At 48.4% G+C, this 17,326-nt stretch overlaps 1 protein-coding gene across 8 annotated transcripts in view; it reads left to right on the forward strand.

The window, feature by feature from the left end:
- Banp (BTG3 associated nuclear protein) overlaps positions 1–17,326 on the forward strand; it is an 82,646-nt gene that overhangs the window by 25,073 nt on the left and 40,247 nt on the right. For 4 of the 8 annotated variants that reach the window (XM_027932952.3, XM_071604949.1, XM_071604950.1 and 1 more), the window contains exons 3-6: positions 256–347; positions 3,037–3,236; positions 15,400–15,516; positions 17,063–17,238. In XM_027932952.3, coding sequence (XP_027788753.1) covers positions 256–347; positions 3,037–3,236; positions 15,400–15,516; positions 17,063–17,238 — 585 coding nt within the window. The remainder of the gene's footprint in view (positions 1–255; positions 348–3,036; positions 3,237–15,399; positions 15,517–17,062; positions 17,239–17,326) is intronic. The other 4 variants (XM_071604951.1, XM_071604952.1, XM_071604953.1 and 1 more) reach the window with 1 other exon arrangement.

Consider the following 17,326-nt stretch of genomic DNA (forward strand, 5'->3'; position numbering starts at 1 on the left):
GCATTCACACAGGTGCTCAGGGAGCACTGGCTGGGAGGCCTACAGTTGGGTGGCAGGGTCACCACAGGTTGGGATGGACCTGCCTAGGTGTCTTCAGTGTTCTTTGGGCTTAAGGAAGGCTCTGGGTAGTTGCCTGAGACTTTACATTGCACCAGTAAAATGTGAAGCTGTCAGTGCTGTGTACTGTCTTCATGTTAAAAGACCTCTAAAAAACTTTTCATGTTAAAGTGTCTGTGTCCGTCATTGATTTTTCAGTTGTCCTGGAGAATCATGTAGTGACAGATGAAGATGAACCTGCTTTGAAACGCCAGCGGCTAGAAATCAATTGCCAGGATCCCTCTATAAAGGTAAAAATATGCATATCTTTATGTGTATTGTGCCTAAGTGTTTTGTGCCATAATGGGGTGGCTTGAAACAACGGAAGTTTATTCTTTCATACTTCAGGAGGCTAGAAGTTCAAAATCAAGGTGTGGGCAGGGCCCCGCCCCCTTTTCCAGCTCTGGGAGGCTCCATTCTTGCCCACATCACTGCAGCCTCTGTCTAGGGCCCACCCTAATCTAGTCCAGGGTGGTTTCATCAATTTCATTACTTTTGCACAAACCCTTTTCCCAGTGAAGGCCGCATTCATGTGTTCTGGGAATTGGGACGTGCTGTTTCTGGGAATCATTATTCAGCCCACTACAGAAGAGCATAGGCCATTTCTTAGTTGGAGAGAGTAACTGCTGTTAGACTGAGGTATCTTCCTGTGGATCCATAGGCCTGCTTTAGACGGGGGAAGATGACTAGTGCTGTGGCCGTGCTGCCCGTTGGTGACAGATGGCTTTTGTGTCTGTCATTGAAGTCCCCACATCCTGAAGTTGGAATTACTCAAGAAACTGTTTTTGGATCTTTGAATTTGCCTGTTTGGTTCCAGCATCTGCAGCATCAGAGGCTTGTGTGAGGCTCTTTGAGAGCGGTGGATGTGGAAAGTGGTCCTGTTCACACACTGCCTCTACCCATGCTGTGTCTGTGTAGAAATGCTCCCTTCATTTTGTTACCAAGGAGTCTGAGCTTAAATGGATGGTTTAGACATACATTCACAGTGAAATTTCTACTTCAGACTGATGAATAGAGAAGATGGTTATGTTAGTAACACTGTATTATTTTAAAATAAAGGGTCTGGGGTTTAAGCGCAGTTTAATTTGTAACAAAAAACACGTTCATTGTCGATAATGTAGAAATGTTTAAAGTAAAAAGCAACGCAGGCCACCTCAGTTCTGGTGTGCCGCAGATAGGCCCTGGACAGGCAGGAGGCCGGGTCGTCCTTGGGCACTGCTGCACACGCATAGGCTGCTGTGTTGCTAAAAGCCCAGGCTGGCCCAGCCAGGGCCCTGGGCTGTTAATGAGAAGTTTTGAGCTGTTTATGGCCACTATCGCTTCCATGTAAGAGATATATTTAAAAATACTCTTCCGTGCTCTTTCTTCATTTTGTTCTTTGGTAAGTAGTTTTATTACTGTGTCGCAGTGATTTTTGCCAAAACCCCAGGCAGAATTATTTATAATTTAGAATTTAAAAAATGTGGCTTTACTATGTTGAAAGAATGGGAGGCAGATATTTGATGTCTTCAAATTATAAAAAGAGTGGGGTTGCTTTTATCTCAAGGATTCAGCCACAGTTGGTGCCCATGATGATGCCTGTCTCCCCTCACACTGACATTGCTTCTGCATTGGTGATGGCGTGTTGCCGGTGGACCCTGATGCCCATGGCTTATTTCCTCTTGGATACTGCTTTAGCGCCTGCTCCAGTAGAGAGCAGTTGGCATTGTGTGGATTTAAACAGTTTCTAGGCCTTTTCCTTTGCACAGTGCACTCTTTTTTAGGTAGTACTGGGGGTTGCACCAGGGCCTTACCCTTGCTAGGCAAGAGCTCTACTGCAGCCACAGCCTAGCTCCTGCACAGCGCACTCTTGAGTGGAGTCTTGCAGGGAGCGTGGCTGAGTGGAAGTGAGGTGTGTGGACGGCGGGAGCTCCTCACTTCCTGCACACCTGGGCAGGAGGCAGAGGCACATGCTCTTCAGAGCAGCTCAGCCTGTCGAAGGTGCTCTGTCAAGAGTGTTGGTTCTCTTCACCCAGGTTTGATATCAGGAGTGTGACACAATGTCTGCTACTGCTATACTTTTGGTATTCTGTGATTGCCTCCAGCATGTGGGTCCTTCCACCTACCTGTGCCTCCAGGACCCACGTGCTGGAGGCAACCACTGCTGCTTCCTGGCCTATCTCCTCCCTTCCAGTGTGTCCACTTGGGCACTCAAGCCTTCAGTCACGGCCGACTAGGAGAGGAAAGAGACGAGACCATGTTCTTCCCATTCTTCGCTATTTTCAGTGTTGACCACTGGGGCCCTGCCACTAACCAGCACCTGAGCTCCAGTTTGGAGATCTCTGTTGCTGGTGGCTCCTAGCAGGGTGGCTGGTGGAGAGTAGAGTCCTCCTGCCTGTCCTGTTTCTAGCCTTTCTGGGTGTGGAGCCATGCAAGGTGGTGCTGACTCGTTGGTCTCAAGACGTGGTGCTGCTTGTGCTGGCCACCAGGTGGCAGGCTTGCCGTTCCAAAATTTCACAGGAAGGTGGCGACTGGACTCACATCAGAGCACACGGCATCAGTCATCTTTTCAGGGCAGCTGGCATGATATGGGTATGCAGGGCTTGTGGTTTTGGGCCCTTCCGGATGTTAGATGCAATCTGTTTTCATTGTTAGCTTTCTGTGTGAACTTACTGAGTAATACAGTAACATGTTAAGGACCCCATAAGTTGTTTATTACATGGGTTTGTGCAAACTGAGAATTGCAACTGCACAAGGAGTAAAACCATGATCAGGGAGTCATGTTTCTGGTGCAGAAGACTGCACTTGTTACATGCTTCTGGAGTGTGCCTGTAAAGCCAGTCCCATTGTAGGGGTGGTCTGCCGGAACATGGCCATCCCGCAGTAGCGGTTTGGCGTTCTTAGAGCTGCCTTCTCATAGTTGAGGATATCCTTCCTAAAGTTTCTCTTCTTCACTTCCAGTCTTTCCTGTACTCCATAAACCAGACAATATGCTTACGGTTGGATAGTATTGAGGCCAAGCTGCAAGCCCTGGAAGCTACTTGCAAATCGTTGGAGGAGAAGCTGGATCTGGTCACCAACAAACAGCATAGCCCTATCCAGGTCCCCATGGTGGCGGGCTCTCCACTTGGCGCCACTCAGACCTGCAACAAAGTGCGATGGTAAGGACAGAGGAGCTTCGGGCCACTGTGGGAAAAACGCTCAGGTCCTTGCCCGGGCTCCGGTTGTTACTTCGTCTGCCATAGATACTGGGTATCTGACTCCGTGGTTCCTAGCTGCTGATTTCACTTAGACCAAAACCAAATACAGGCTCCTTCTGGAGCTTTTCTTTCTGACATAAAGCTGATATATCTTTTCTGTGTACCTAACTACCAAATCTTTGCAAATCTTTGCAGACGTACATTTCTATCTCTATCTGACTGGTCTTTTAGATATTTTTTTCTACAGAGTTTATGTTTATAAACTTTCCATTCAAATCTGTAGCTTTTATTGTGCCTGTTAGAAAATATTTAGACCCTCATCTTAGAGACCTGTGAAGCAGTTGGTGCACTGTTTGTGTTGAAGCTCTGTGGGTAACTTGGTTGGATTGGAAAGATGTCTCAGGTCTTCCGCCTGCTTGTATTCTGCAGGCCCAGGCAGTGTGCCAGGAGGTGAGCTAAGATTCAGGCTCTGGGCATCAGTGACCATGAGTCCTGTTGGCATTGCTGCCCTTTCTCACAGCTGGCTAAGAAGAAGTCATGTTTGTGGCAGTGGGCAAGTTGTGTCTTTGTACTTGGTGAGGGCTTGGAATCCTCCTACTTAGGGCTGTTCTCTTGAGTCCATGGAAAGACAGCAGCCTCCTGCCCTGTGTTGATGGGTGACAGCGGGAACCTGACCTGGAAGGGCTGTAGTGGCCTTGATGATGGTGTGTCCAGTGGCTGCTATACCACCTTGCCCTTGTGTGCTGGTGGCCAGAGCAACATCAGGTGCTCTGTGGACTTCTGAGGGAGTGTGGGAAGGGAGAGGAGGGGCCTGGGGATGCTCAGAGATGCTCAGGAAGGTCAGGGCTTCACCTGTCCTGGTGTGTTTGGGGCAGCTCTGAGGACACCTACTGGGCTGTGGATTCACGTGCCTCCCTGGTATGTTTGCTGCACTGCCTGGTGGCCCTGATCTGCAGCTGGCACTGAAGGAATCTTGGCCTCTCAGGTCCCAACTGCGAGGTGAGCATCATTGCTGGAGTTTCTCTGAGGTAGGTGGGGCAGAGCTCACCATGTTTTCTCCTCACAGACGCTGCTGGCACGCTGTCTCTCTTAGGCTTGCACACCTAAGGACCCAGTACCATTTTAGTACAATTTTTGGAATACCCCTGTATTCTAAAATGTGATGTGTAGGAAGTAAGAATTATAAATAAAAAATTAATAGACTGTCCTAAATGTAATGTGAAGGTGGAATAAAAGGACAGTTGTATATCATATAAAGAAACACATTTTGTGCCAAATGGTCAGCCATGACGAGACCCTGTGCACTGCTGTTTGTGCTCATTTAGTGCAGATTGGCCCAGGGGCTATGCTGACGTTACAGATACCAGCTGGTGGGAGAATATTGCAGAATGGTGAGCAGGAAGTTTCAAATTAAAGGAAAGGATGATTTTCTTTTTAGACTTATAGTTGAGTTCCTGGAAAGTTCAAGTCATATTAAAACTGTGTAAAATGTTTTGTGTTGAATGGACCAAGACTCTGGGTTCAGAGTCAGAAGTGTGTGCTGTGCCCAGGTGGTGCTTGGGAAGGCTCCGTCAGGCAACTGTCCCTGTGCTGGAGTGCATCTCAGCCTCCTTGGCTCTTGCCAGGAAATCATGGCGGTGTCTCTCCCGTGGCTGCCACCTCGGCCTGCATCTCGTCACCTCTGCTCATTGCTCTAGGGTGAAACAGAAGGGTACAGCAGCCCCTGCCCTGAGAGCCTTGTGCGTTTGTTCCCAGGATGGCTGCCCCAGGCTTCCGTTGCTCCTGCTCTTGTGTTTGGGGCGGGCTGACCTCATGAGCCAGGGAGAGTGGTGTCAGATCTGTAACTGGAATCCCACCGTCAGTGTTTGGTGGTGGTCTTGTCTGGGCTAGGGAGGGAGTTGACCCCATGTGAGGAGGAGCTTAGAGAAGGAGGAGCGCCAGCTGTGGCTCAGCTTTGAGCGCCTTGTTTAGGAGCTCCATCTTACTGGGCAAGGTGTGCAGGACTCTGGGTGTCACTGTCACCCTGCGTACATGCTCAGCCAAGCCGTGCAGCTGCTTCTTGGTCTGGTTTATTCATATGCAAAACAAAGACAGGAAGTGACATCCAGGGTCCTGCAGGTGTGGTGGTGACCAGGTCCAGGCTCGCTGAGACTTTAGGATAGGTTAGAACCCCATCCCAGGACATAGTGAAAGTCACTAATGCGTAGACACGTTTCATCAAATGGGAGTTACATCGAAGATGTGGGCAGCAAAGTGTGGAAATGTCTCCCAAAGCAGGTAAAAATTGGTTGACCTTTGAGTAATAAGGTACTTCTATGAATTGTTTATTTCGGACCTCAGATATTTAAAGTGAAAGCAGTATATAGATCAGCTTGTCTTCTTTCTTTATTTATTTATGGTACTGGGGATTGAACTCAGGAGCAGTCAACCACTGAGCCACATCCCAGCCCTATTTTGTGTTTTATTTAGAGACAGAGTCTCACGGAGTTGCTGAGTGCCTCGCAGTTGCTGAGGCTGGCTTTGAACTCATGATCTTCCTGCCTCAGCCTCTGGAGCTGCTAGGATTACGGGCAAGTGCCACCTCGCCCAGCTAGCTTGTCTTAAGTCAAATGCTGTTAAAAACACCTATAATTCCTTGGGCCCACCGCTTGTTTGTGGTTTAGATTTACTGAGAACTGGGTGTGTTATCTCACAGATGAAGGCAGGTCCATGGGGATCTTTGAGATGTAAGGAGGCCTCTGGAGCTGCTTTAGCAGCTGTCCCCTGGGAGGCCACGAGTCCTTCATTTGCAGAGTGTGTATGTGGCCCAGACCCTACAGCCAGGAGCATGCACCACTGAGCCCTTTGCACACACAGGTTCACTCTGCTTGTTGGTAATTTCTAGTTAAAACTGGCCTGGACCAGTCTGCTATCAACAGAGTTATTTACTTACTCTTTTCCCTTCTTGGAATGCAGAGATGGTGGAGTACTGCCAGCCTTGGCTGGCATTTCAGATTCAGATTTTCAGATTCTACACCTGGATGAAATTCTTTAAATAAATTCAAGGAAAAAAAAAAAAGAGAAGAAAAGTCCCGTTTTCTTTGAAGTTAGAGCTTAATCCTTGTAATCAACTTGTTTGTGAGGTTGGTTGGAATCTGATCCAGCAGTGGTGCTCCACTTGAGGATAAAGAAAATGGTCTTGGATTCTCTGAAGTGAGCATTCTTTTCCCCCTTCTGTTAACTTCTGTGAATTCATAGATTTTATGTCAGTGTGCCATAAATTCAGATTTTGTGTGATTTCCATTCTGTGGGCAGAGACGTGAAGTTGTGACCTTGAAGCTGCTTGGAGGAGGGGAGGGAGCCGTGGATGCTGAGGTGCCGTGTGGAGAGCGAGGCTCAATGAGGCCCCCTCTCATGCGCCGACAGGTGCTTTTCTACAGATGTGAAAATCGTTTTCCTGTACTTCTTTAGGGCTAGACACAGACATTTGCAGAAAGCCCGTTGTGGACGTCACAGCGAGCCTGGAGTGCTGGAGTGAGCGCAACTCGGGCCTGGGGCTGCGACAGCAGCTGCAACTCAGCTGGGCTGAGAGAGTCCCCTGGGCCTGTGGCATCCTGAGGAGCTGGCACCTTGGTGACTCTGTGCAGCTTGGCCCAGGTGTTTCCTTCCTCTTCCCTCCCTCCTGTCGCCCATTTTGCTGTGTTGCCCAGCTGACCTTGAACTCTAGACCCTAGTTCGCCTCCTGCCTCAGCCTTCCAAGTGCTGTCACTGTGGACACTGCCATGTCATCCACTCAAAGCCAGGGGCTTCTGCCGTGTGGGTTTTATTAACTGAGCACATTGACTTAAAAAGTTTGTGTTTTGTTATTTTTAAAAGGAATTTATTTATTTTTTAAAATTAAAAAATCTTGTTTGTATTTCTACAATGTAAAAGCATTTGTAATAAATAAGAGGTTTCTGTACAGTGCTAGTCCTCAGAGTTTAAATAAAAGTGATTTAAAGTCTCTCTTTCAGAGAGATGAGTACCATGAGATTTATGGAAAGGGAATTGTTTTCTTTCTTTTCCTCAAAACTGACCATTGACCTGGAGTGATCAAGAATGATTTAAATTAAACGATTTAAACCTTCGGCATGCTGGTTGCTGATTCTATTTCCCAGAGGATCTTTTGTTCTACATGTGGATGGATGTTGGTGAATAGGCTTTTCTGTACACCCTCCCTAACCCCCACTCTCTCCTGTAGACATTTGGCTTCTTGGTAGAGCTCAGCTCATGCTGAGCATCACTGTTGTGGCCACTGGGCACTTGAGGGTCTTGGCTTGGGGACACTGCCTGTTCCCATGATGGGGCCGTCGATATTCTTGGTCCACAGTCAAGCATTTCATGGGCTTTAGGATGTGGCAAACTCAAGGCAGGGCTGAGTGACTTGGGAGAAATGGTTTGATCTTGGTCGTGACAGATTTGTTTAAACCTTTCTTATCTAATTTTGAATTTCGGATGTTTCTGTTTGATTTTATGATTCCTTTTCCTGGACTACACTCTCTTGCACAGCTGTACACTTTGGTGGCCTGATTGTGATCTCCTGTGCATGTCAGAGCTGGGTGCTTGCCCGAGGAAGCATGAGGTCCACATGCATGCACCCTAGTGGATCAGTGACATGGTCAGATGACAGAGGCCGTCTAACAGCTAGGGCTGATAGTCACCGTGGGCAGACATCTCAGCAGAGTGTGTGCGTTCCCACGATCTGCAGCTCTTCTCTAGTGTCAGCATCTCTCATAACTCGTGGATGGGACCGTGTTGACTAGATCATTCTGGAAAGAACTGCCATCCCGAGAGTTGAGACCTCTGGGTCATGAACCTGTCGAACCACTTCATTTATTCAACTCATTAATTTCTTTCAGCAGTATTTTTACAATTTTCAGAGTATAGCAACTGCAAATATATCATTAAATTTGTCTTCACATACTTTATACATGTAGATTCTATGTTTTAAATTTCAATCTCTACTTGTTCAGATTTTTTTTTCTTTAACTTTTGTTGGGGTTCCAGTGCTTGGGATCAAATTCGGGACCTCAAGCATGCTAGACAGGTGCTTTACCACTGAGCCACACTCCAGCTCCCAAATTCACTTACTCCAGTGGCTTTTCTGTAGGATTAAAAAAAAAAAAAGGTGCATAACTTTGTATTTATCCTTCCTTTCAAATTTCTGTACCTTTCTTTACTGCATGGACTGTGTCTCCATGTTGTGCTGTCCCTGTCCCCTTGCTCTGATTCGGGGATAAAGCCTCCAGCCTTTCGCCATCACGTGTGGCAGCAGCTGCACGTGTTCCTGGTACTCTTTCCTAGGATATGGTTCCCCTCCTTCTCCCTGTTCTGTGGAGCTCCTGTGTGAACAGGCACTGGGTCTCCCCGTGCTGAATGCTTCTACCTGAGATGAGCCAACGAGGTGAACTCTCCTGCTGGTTCCCAGGTGAAGCCAGCCTTGCGTGTCCGTGATGGTGACCTGACCTGAGCACAGTGTGCCGCCTCTTTTGTGTGCTACTAGGTTGACTTGCTGTAATTAGTGGGGGCTTTTCTCATCCATGCTCAGGGGGCACATTAGTCTGTAATTGCCTTTTTTTGATGTTATATTAGTCTGTGTTGTTAGAATGATGCTGATCTCAAAAGTGAGATGGGAAGTTGCTTCTCATTGTGCTTCTGTAGGTTCAGCTTTGGTTTTCCTTAAATAATTGATAGAATTTGCCAAAGACCCTCCTGGGCCCTAGGCTTGAAATCATGAATTCAGTTTCTTATAAATATAGGACTTCAAAAAATATGGAACTTCTTGGGTTTGTGTTGTGTGATTTTCCTTTTCATCTAAATGCAGAATTAAATAGCTTAATCTTGATCACAGTGTTTCCACGGTGTCTGAAATGTGTGTAGGTCCACGTGGCATTGAGACACCATGTTTCTGTGGGCTCTTCTGGTCTGCAGCAGCTTCTCAGACTGCCCTTGATTTTGATGGCTTTTTGAGAAATACTGATTAGGTGCTTTGCAGGATGTCTGTCCACTGGCATTTGTCTTCTCCTTTCCTCCTGATCTCATGGGGATGGTGGATGTTGGAGGACCGCTCCAGAGGTGAAGTGCCCTTCCCTCATCCCATCAAGGTCCACACCATCTGCAGGACTCATCCATGGCTGGTGTTGGTGCAGATTGCCTGGGTGAAGAGTGTTTGCCAGACTTGCCCCGAGGAGGGAGTGCCTCTCTCCTCCCTGCCATGCTTCCTGGAGGAGGTTGCTGTGCCCAGCTTCCACTTAAGGAGCGGGGCACTGTTCTCACTTCCCAAGGTGGGCCTGTCTTCACGAGGCGGTTGTCTCAACTCTCCTGTTTATTTGTCTAGCTGGTTACTCACATCAGTGTGGACTCATGGGTATTTATTAAAGTAGGTGGAATCAGTGTGACTTTATTTCTTCACTCTGTTGTCCAGCTCTGGCCATTGGTGCTCTCTCTGTTGGCTCTGGTGTCCTGTGGCCTGCCCCTGTCATGGTGGACTTCTTGGTTTGAGCACTTCCTTCCTTACTAGGTGTGGCTAGGTGCTTCCCTAGGCTCATCCCAGGCGAGAATTGGCCATTTTCCTTATAACCTTATATTGGGAAAAGGTGATAGAGACCCGGATCTTGGATAAGGCGTCTGGAGAGGTGGAGGGTCCTGGCGCAGGTCCATTGTCCACGGGCTTATAGTCAAGTCTTCTCTTACATGTGGTCAGAGTGCTGGTGTCCACCTGAGTTAGTCTCCCGTTCTTGTTTGCTTTCTTATCAGAAGTACATTACCCACTGACTCACTGTCCTGATTTGGGGCTCTTGGTTTTGGGATTCAGAATTCTGTGGTGTGCAGTGTGACTTCTGAGGAGCCAGGTCTTGAGCCTTCTAGAGCTGCTTGGCTCTGGAAGCTCCTTTCCTCCTGCAGCCAGTTTTTGAGGTGGGTTGCACCCAGCTCTTCCCATTTCTATGGAGCACTTGGCTGTTGGGATCGTTTAATGCTGTGCTTTGCTTATCTTGTTGTATATTGGAAAGGAATTTTTAATGCTAACTTATCCTTGAGTATTTATTTTGGGATTTTAGCTTTTATGAATTTTTAATCTTTAACCAGTGAGCAATAGCAATAAACCTTTTAGGACAAGTTTTTGCCCCAGCTTGGCTAATTGGACGCTTTTTGTGTTGACTGGGTGGCAGGAGCTGTTAGGATGTGGGCTGGCAAGGTGGTCATGCCTCTGGCTGTGCCCTTGTGGGCTGGGTGGATGTGGCCTTGGAGGCATAGCTGGCCATGGGGTCTCCATGCCTGGGGCCTTTCCGTTCTTTGGCCATGCCAGCCCTGGCCTCAGGCTCTGGGAGGGGAGGGGTGGAGCTGGTATGATTCTCCGCTCACAGTCCAGCGGTGAGCCCTGGTCGCAGGGCTGCTTTTGCAGGTGAGGGGGCCAGGAAGTGTAGTCTGGCTGCACAGTGCTCCTGGGTCAGTGCTGCTTGTGGAAGGGCAAGTGGGGGCTTGTGGACGCCCCAGCCTGCCTGCCACACTGGGGCTGGAGGACTTGGGGGTGTCTGGCTTCATTGTTTTCTGTGGTCCCTCCATTTCCCCTCCTCCTGCTGAAACTAAGACTGGAAAAGAAGTGCAAGAGCCCACAGAGCATGCTCTTGTTTTCTGCCACCCCGTTTTTTTCCTGGTCCTGGGGATTGAACCCAGGGTGCTCTATCACTGAGCTACACTCCCAGTGCTTTTATTTTTTTTTATTTATTTTTTTTAGAGACAGTGAGAGAATTTTAATATTTATTTTTTAGTATTTGGCGGACACAACATTTTTGTTGGTATGTGGTGCTGAGGATTGAACCCGGGCCATCCGCATGCCAGGCGAGCACGCTACCGCTTGAGCCACATCCCCAGCCCTTTTTTTTTTATTTTTAGACAGTTGCAGAGGCTGGCCTTGAACTTAGGTTCCCCTGCCTCAGTCTCCTGAACAGTTGGGATGACAGGTGTGTGTGCTGGCCTGACCTGGGTTCTTGTACCTCATGCAGGAGCATAAATGTGAAAACGCATAGGAGAATGTGTACTGTCTGGAGTTTTAAAAGAAATCTGTCAACTTGTCTTATAATTAGAAAGCTGAAAAATTATTTGAATTCTTGAGTGTTAGCTTGCTTCTGAGACATTTTTTCCTTTGAGATAATTCACAAAAACAGAAAATTAATATAATACAGATTTCCCAAACTGAACTCGGTGCGTAGTTAACATGAGTTGCAAAAGGAATGCTGACCTGCACCAGCATAGGATGACACACCATGCTGGTGCAGGTCGGCATCCCTTTTGCAGCTCAGTCTTCAAGTGTTTGCTCAGTATTCAGATTAGTTTCTCTTGCCTCCCACAGAAGACAGAGTGGGCCACTGTGTGGTCAGCAGTGCCAGGTGGCCTGGCTCCCAAAGTGGGGATGGGACAGTATTGGTCAGCGGCTGTGCAGCTTGCTAAGTTGCTGAGGGAGGCCCTGAACTGAGGGCACACGTGGTTTGGGTTTGTGGGGGCCGCCTGGAGTGGAGCCCTGAGTCCTTGTCTGCACGTGACCATGGCATGTGTGGTGTTCCAAGCTTTCCACTACAAACAACTGATTGGTAGTGGCCTTTTGTATTAAAATGTGGCAAACACAAATTCATGAGAAGTGCTTTAAATACTATATTTTTCAGGGAGAGGATATTTTTTTAAAATTTTGTTTAGTTGTTGATGGGCTTTTATTTTTATTTATTTACATGCGGTGCTAAGGATTGAACCCAGTGCCTCACACATACTAGGCAAGTGCTCTGCCACTGAGCCACAGCCCTAGCCCAGAAGAGGGTACTTTTGTGTCTTGATTTTGGTAGGCTTTTTTTTTTTTTTTTTCTTGCATGTACTTGAACAAAGCCTGAGATGGCCCTTGTTTAGGTGGATGATGAGCCAAGGGAGAGAAGAGTTAATTTTCTATAATAGTAGACGTGGGCCTGCTCTGGCTGGGCTCAAGGACCAGCTGCATGAGCCGTGGAGCCAGGGGAGCTCGCCTCTGGAAAGCGCTCCTTGAGTCCGTGCGGCGATGCCCCAGTGTTCTCAAGGTCCGTGGATGTCTTTGAACCAAGCAGACGAAGGTCTCCTGCACATGGCAGACCCACGCCTTGTAAGTAAACTGCTCAGCAGAAAAGGTGCAAGTCCAGAGGAAGCCCGGAGAGCACAGTGAACCTCCAAATGGTGCCACGTATACACGTGCATAGTTTTGCTGTTTAGCTTTTTTAAAAATTTTGTTTTTAATTAATAATTAAGTAATTTTGTGGTACTAGGGATTGAACCCAGGGGTACTCTACCACTGAGCTACACCCCAGCCCTTTTTATTTTTATTTTTGAGGCAGGGACTTGCTAAGTTGCTGAGGCTGGCCTTGAACTTGCAATCTTCCTGCCTCTGCCTCCCAAATTGCTGGGATCACAAGTGTGCACCACTGTGTATGGCTGTTGTTCAGATTTTAAAACAGTCACCCATCAGAATTACCCGGGGGACTTGTAAAAGTGAGAAAAGGCCCTAATCTCTCTTTGGGGGATTCCAACTTCCCTAGAAAGTTCTGGTGTGTAGGAAGCAGTGCTCGGTAGCTTGCTCTGTGGATTTTGTTTCAGGAAGTCTACTCTGTGTGTCACAGAAGCATTTGGGCTCTGGTCCAACCTTGCTGTGCTTCCGTGTGGTTACACAGATGTGTGCCTGGGGTCAAGCTGCCCAGAGCCACAGGCACACCCCGACACACACAGGTGCAGAAAATGGTGAAGTCCAGGCAGGGGCTCTGGTCTCACCCCAGGGTTGTTTCCTATGGTTGTTACCGTGGCACAGATGACACACGTGTCACCACTGGGGGATGCTGGGGAATGGTTCACAGGACTCAATGTGCTGTTTTTCTGTAACTTTCTGTGAATCTGTAATTATTTAAAACATGTGTCAGGGCTCAACCAGAGAGGCAAAACCAGTTGGGGGCATGCATGTGTACGTGTGTGTGTGTGTGTGTGTGTGAGAGAGAGAGAGAGAGAAAGAGAACTCTGAAGCCACAAGGGATTTATTTCAAGCAACTGCCCACACAGTTGTGGGCTGCTGAGCAGGTGTGGAGTCTGTGGATGGGTGGGGAAGGCATAGCAGTCTGGGCCTGCAGGCAGGAGCTGTTTGGAGGCAGGCTGGGGGGCACACAGACCTCTGAAGGGACCACCCGGGATAATCTCTCCTTTGGTGGACTGGGGTGGACCAGTGAGGACTTTAATCCTGTTTGCAAAATCCCTTTCCATCCCAGGCATCCCAGAAGTAGTGAGTGAAAAAGAGGAAACACGGCTTGTGGCCAGCCTGTGGCTTGGAGAGAAAGCATGGGCATGTTCAGAATGTCAGACCCTCCAGGAAAGTTCATCATTTCCACCCCGGTTTCTGGGAAAGGCTTCCAGCGCACATATGTGCACATCTACGTTTATTTGTGCATTTTTGGCACTTAATATTATTGTGATACTTTTCTCATATCATCCCTTAGATAACTACTACTTTTTTGTGTGATTCTAGGCATGGAATCGAGGGCCCTGTGTGTGCCAGGCAACTGCTCTTCCATGTGATATGGAAGTTCCATAGCTTAGCTTTTGAAAAATGGAATATTCTTTGTACTAAATATTCTTTGATACAATTCAAAGTTGATAGGCTTGCATAAATATCAAACCCATAGAAGTCATTTTAGTCCCTTGATTGGCACATATGAGATTGTTGGAGGCTGAACCTGGCTGCAGTGATCAGATAGTCAGAGTCTCCTGGAGGGTGAGGCAGCTCAGCGGCAGAGCACTTGCCTAGCACACACCTGGCCCTGAGTTCCATTCCCAGCACTGCAAAAAAGGAAGGAAAAATTACCTGGTTCCTTTAAAAAAAAAAAAAAAATATATATATATATATATATATATATACATACATACATATATATATAGTTGTTGATGGACCTTTATTTGTTTATCTTTCTGTCTATCTATGTATCTATGGTGCTGAGGACTGAACCCAGTGCTTCATATGTGCTAGGCAAGGGCTGTGCCACTGAGCCACAACCCCAGCCCTACCCGGTTCCTTTTGATACCTGACCGGTGGATAATTCATCATGGTTTGGTGGGTTACTTTAGGTGTTACCAAAGAACAAGTAGAATGATCGAAAGATAATAATACCTTTTAATGATGTTCCGTCTTGGAAAACCAGCTGTGGTCCTGTGACAGACTGGGGGCCTACTGAGGTGCTGTTTTTGTGCCTGAGGCGGGTGGTTCAGTCATATGGCTGTGACGCCAGGCTGATTTCATGTGTGCCAATCACAGAGGAACAGTCTTTTTTCCCAGGAAAGGATGTTTTATTCACTGGTAGTATGACTTTGTATTTTTAGTGCTAGTTCTTTTTGCTTCCCAACAGATCACAGCAGGCATACTTTAGAAAATTTCTTGTGACCATAAAGTGCTAAGGGTTGAAAAATCAATGATTGAAAATACAAATGAGATTGTGCCTCAGGAGTCAGTTGCACGCCTGTAGTGCTTCCTCCAGGGTGTTGCTGGCTCTGGTGGCTTCTGGGTTGTGGCCATTGACCTTTCCTAGAATCTTTTTTCTTCAGAGCACAGCCCAAGGCCCCGTGGCTGTGGCCTGTGTGCTTTCCAGGAGAGCCCGCAGCTAGCACACACTGTGTGTCTTTTGGCCATCTGATGCGACGGCTGCCCCTGGCTCCCTAGTGCTGGTGTGTGCAGTGACACTGGTCTACATGGACATCAGCTGGAACGGGTCGGGAAAGGCAGGCTGGCTTTCACAGTGTGACACTCATGCTGGACAACTCGCGGTGCCAACTCGCGGTGCCTCCGCCTGTTGTGCACAGACTATTTAAGTGCCCTCTGCCCAGCTGTCCCGCAGAATGTACCTGTGAGTTAGGAAGGTAAACTCTCAGTTAAGAAGCTCCCTTTGAGTTTATTCTTAGCTAGTGCAAATTAATTGATGCCTGCCTGGGACCACCTCCTTCCCTCCCTCTTCCCTCGAGCAGGCACTGGGAGCTGACTGTATTGAATGACTCTGATGTGCTGACAATGAATGTTGTTGTTTTAAGGTCTTCTTTTTCTTGTGATTCTTTTGTTCCGTAGCGTCGTCCCCCAGACTACAGTAATACTCAACAATGATCGGCAGAACGCCATTGTAGCCAAGATGGAAGACCCCTTGAGCAACAGGGCACCGGATTCCCTGGAAAATATCATTAGCAAGTCAGTAGCCACGCACCACCCCACCTTTCCCTGCCTCTGTGATGAGAATAAGTCAATGTCCCCAGCCAGGGAACGGTTGAAATATGTGGTCCTTCTCTGTTCACGGGTGATCCTGGCAGGCACAACTTGGTTCTGTGCAGTCAGGAGGGCCAGTACAGCGCTCAGTGTGGGAGTGGGGGTAGGCCAAGAGACCACACCCTGATTCACAGCCACACAGTGAGGGGCCAAGGGACGTCTATGTTGGAGCTGATGCGTGATGGAGGGGGATGGCAGTGTGTTTTCACAGTGGTCAGTTGGTCATTCTGTCTGTCCCTATAAGCAGCATGTCAGGCAACCAGACACCTCTCTTGAGTTGGCTGAATGAGATGGGCATGTTGAGTTTCTGGCTTTTTCTTGCACCCTTTTCTTTTGAGACACATTGAGTGGAAGTATGGTGGAGTGGGAGTGGACAGAGAGCACTGGTGCCCACCCAGGGGTGGCTGGAGCCACCACAGGTGCCCTCTGCCCAATGCTCTGAGCTGTGCACATCCCTGTGAGGGTCATTGTTGCTTTTCGTTTCCATCTGTGTCTTCACAACGTTCTGTTTTGCTTTTTCTCAGTCTCTTCTGCAGATTGTTGCTCCTCTAGGTTTGTCCCGGTTCCTCGTTGTCTTGGTCCAGCCCTGTAGGAAGCAGCTGCAGTCTCTGGGTGGGCGGTGGGGTGCCCCAAGGCCAGCCAGGCTGCTGGGCCGAGTCCAGCCGGTCGGTCTGAGTGGAGGAGCCACTTTAGGAAGCGTGATGGGCAGCTCCCCCCTCCGAGGACAGCTAGGACCTTAAACGCCTTTTTTGACTTTGTAACAGGGAACTAGTGCTTCCTTTTCCTCTGGGTGCTGAGCAGGCCACGGTCAGGGATGATGACCATTTAGAAGGCAGGTCATCAGTAGTCCTTAGAGTGCTCTCTGCAGCTGGCCCTGCTGTGTTGGCAGGACTTCATTGCTGCATGCCACCAGCCCTTGTGATGAGAGTAGCTCTCAGGGAACTCCTGGGATTCGAAACTGGCCTTAGAAACCCACACCATGGTTTGTCCGTGGGAATAACTGGGAGTGTGATTGCGGTTTTGGAGGCTGAGTCACCTCTCGGATGTCTGAGCGGAGGGATGGGCTATCTGGAGCTCTGGGCTCCCTTCCTCTTCATTTTGTCTTTCCTCCAACACAGCCCTAAAAATGACTCTTACTCAAGCCAGCATTTCATAGCATAGCCTCTCCACCCAGAAAGCCGCGTTCCAGGCCCAAGTCACAGTGAGTCTCGATCCACCTCTCTTGTGGTGTAAATATTTTCTTTAAACCTTCATTTTATTTCGTACCATTTCTTTCAGCCCCAGACTGTTTCTCCATTAAATTGCTATTAGTCTTCGTAGAAAAGCTGTGTGGGGAGACATTGGTCCATTGGTCCATGCTCAGTCAGATGCTGTGGTCACCGGGAAGAGGACTGTCCAGTGAGTCAGGGCTGACCTCGGCGTGTTGCCCAAGTCACTCTCACCACAGGCTGCTGTGCTTGCTTCCCGCCAGCGCTGTTCCCGGGCGGCGGCAGAACACCATCGTGGTGAAGGTGCCGGGACAGGACGACAGCCACTATGAGGACGGGGAGAGCGGCTCGGAGGCCAGCGACTCTGTGTCCAGCTGCGGCCAGCCGGGGAGCCAGAGCATCGGGAGCAACGTCACCCTCATCACCTTGAACTCGGAAGGTGTGTCCCTAGGGCTGCTTTTCTGCTTGGCCAGCACAGTGATTGTGACAGCCTTGTTTTCATCATTTTAGGAAAGAAGTACACACTT

The sequence above is a fragment of the Marmota flaviventris genome, chromosome 18 (genome assembly GCF_047511675.1).
Source record: "Marmota flaviventris isolate mMarFla1 chromosome 18, mMarFla1.hap1, whole genome shotgun sequence".
NCBI lineage: Eukaryota > Metazoa > Chordata > Mammalia > Rodentia > Sciuridae > Marmota > Marmota flaviventris.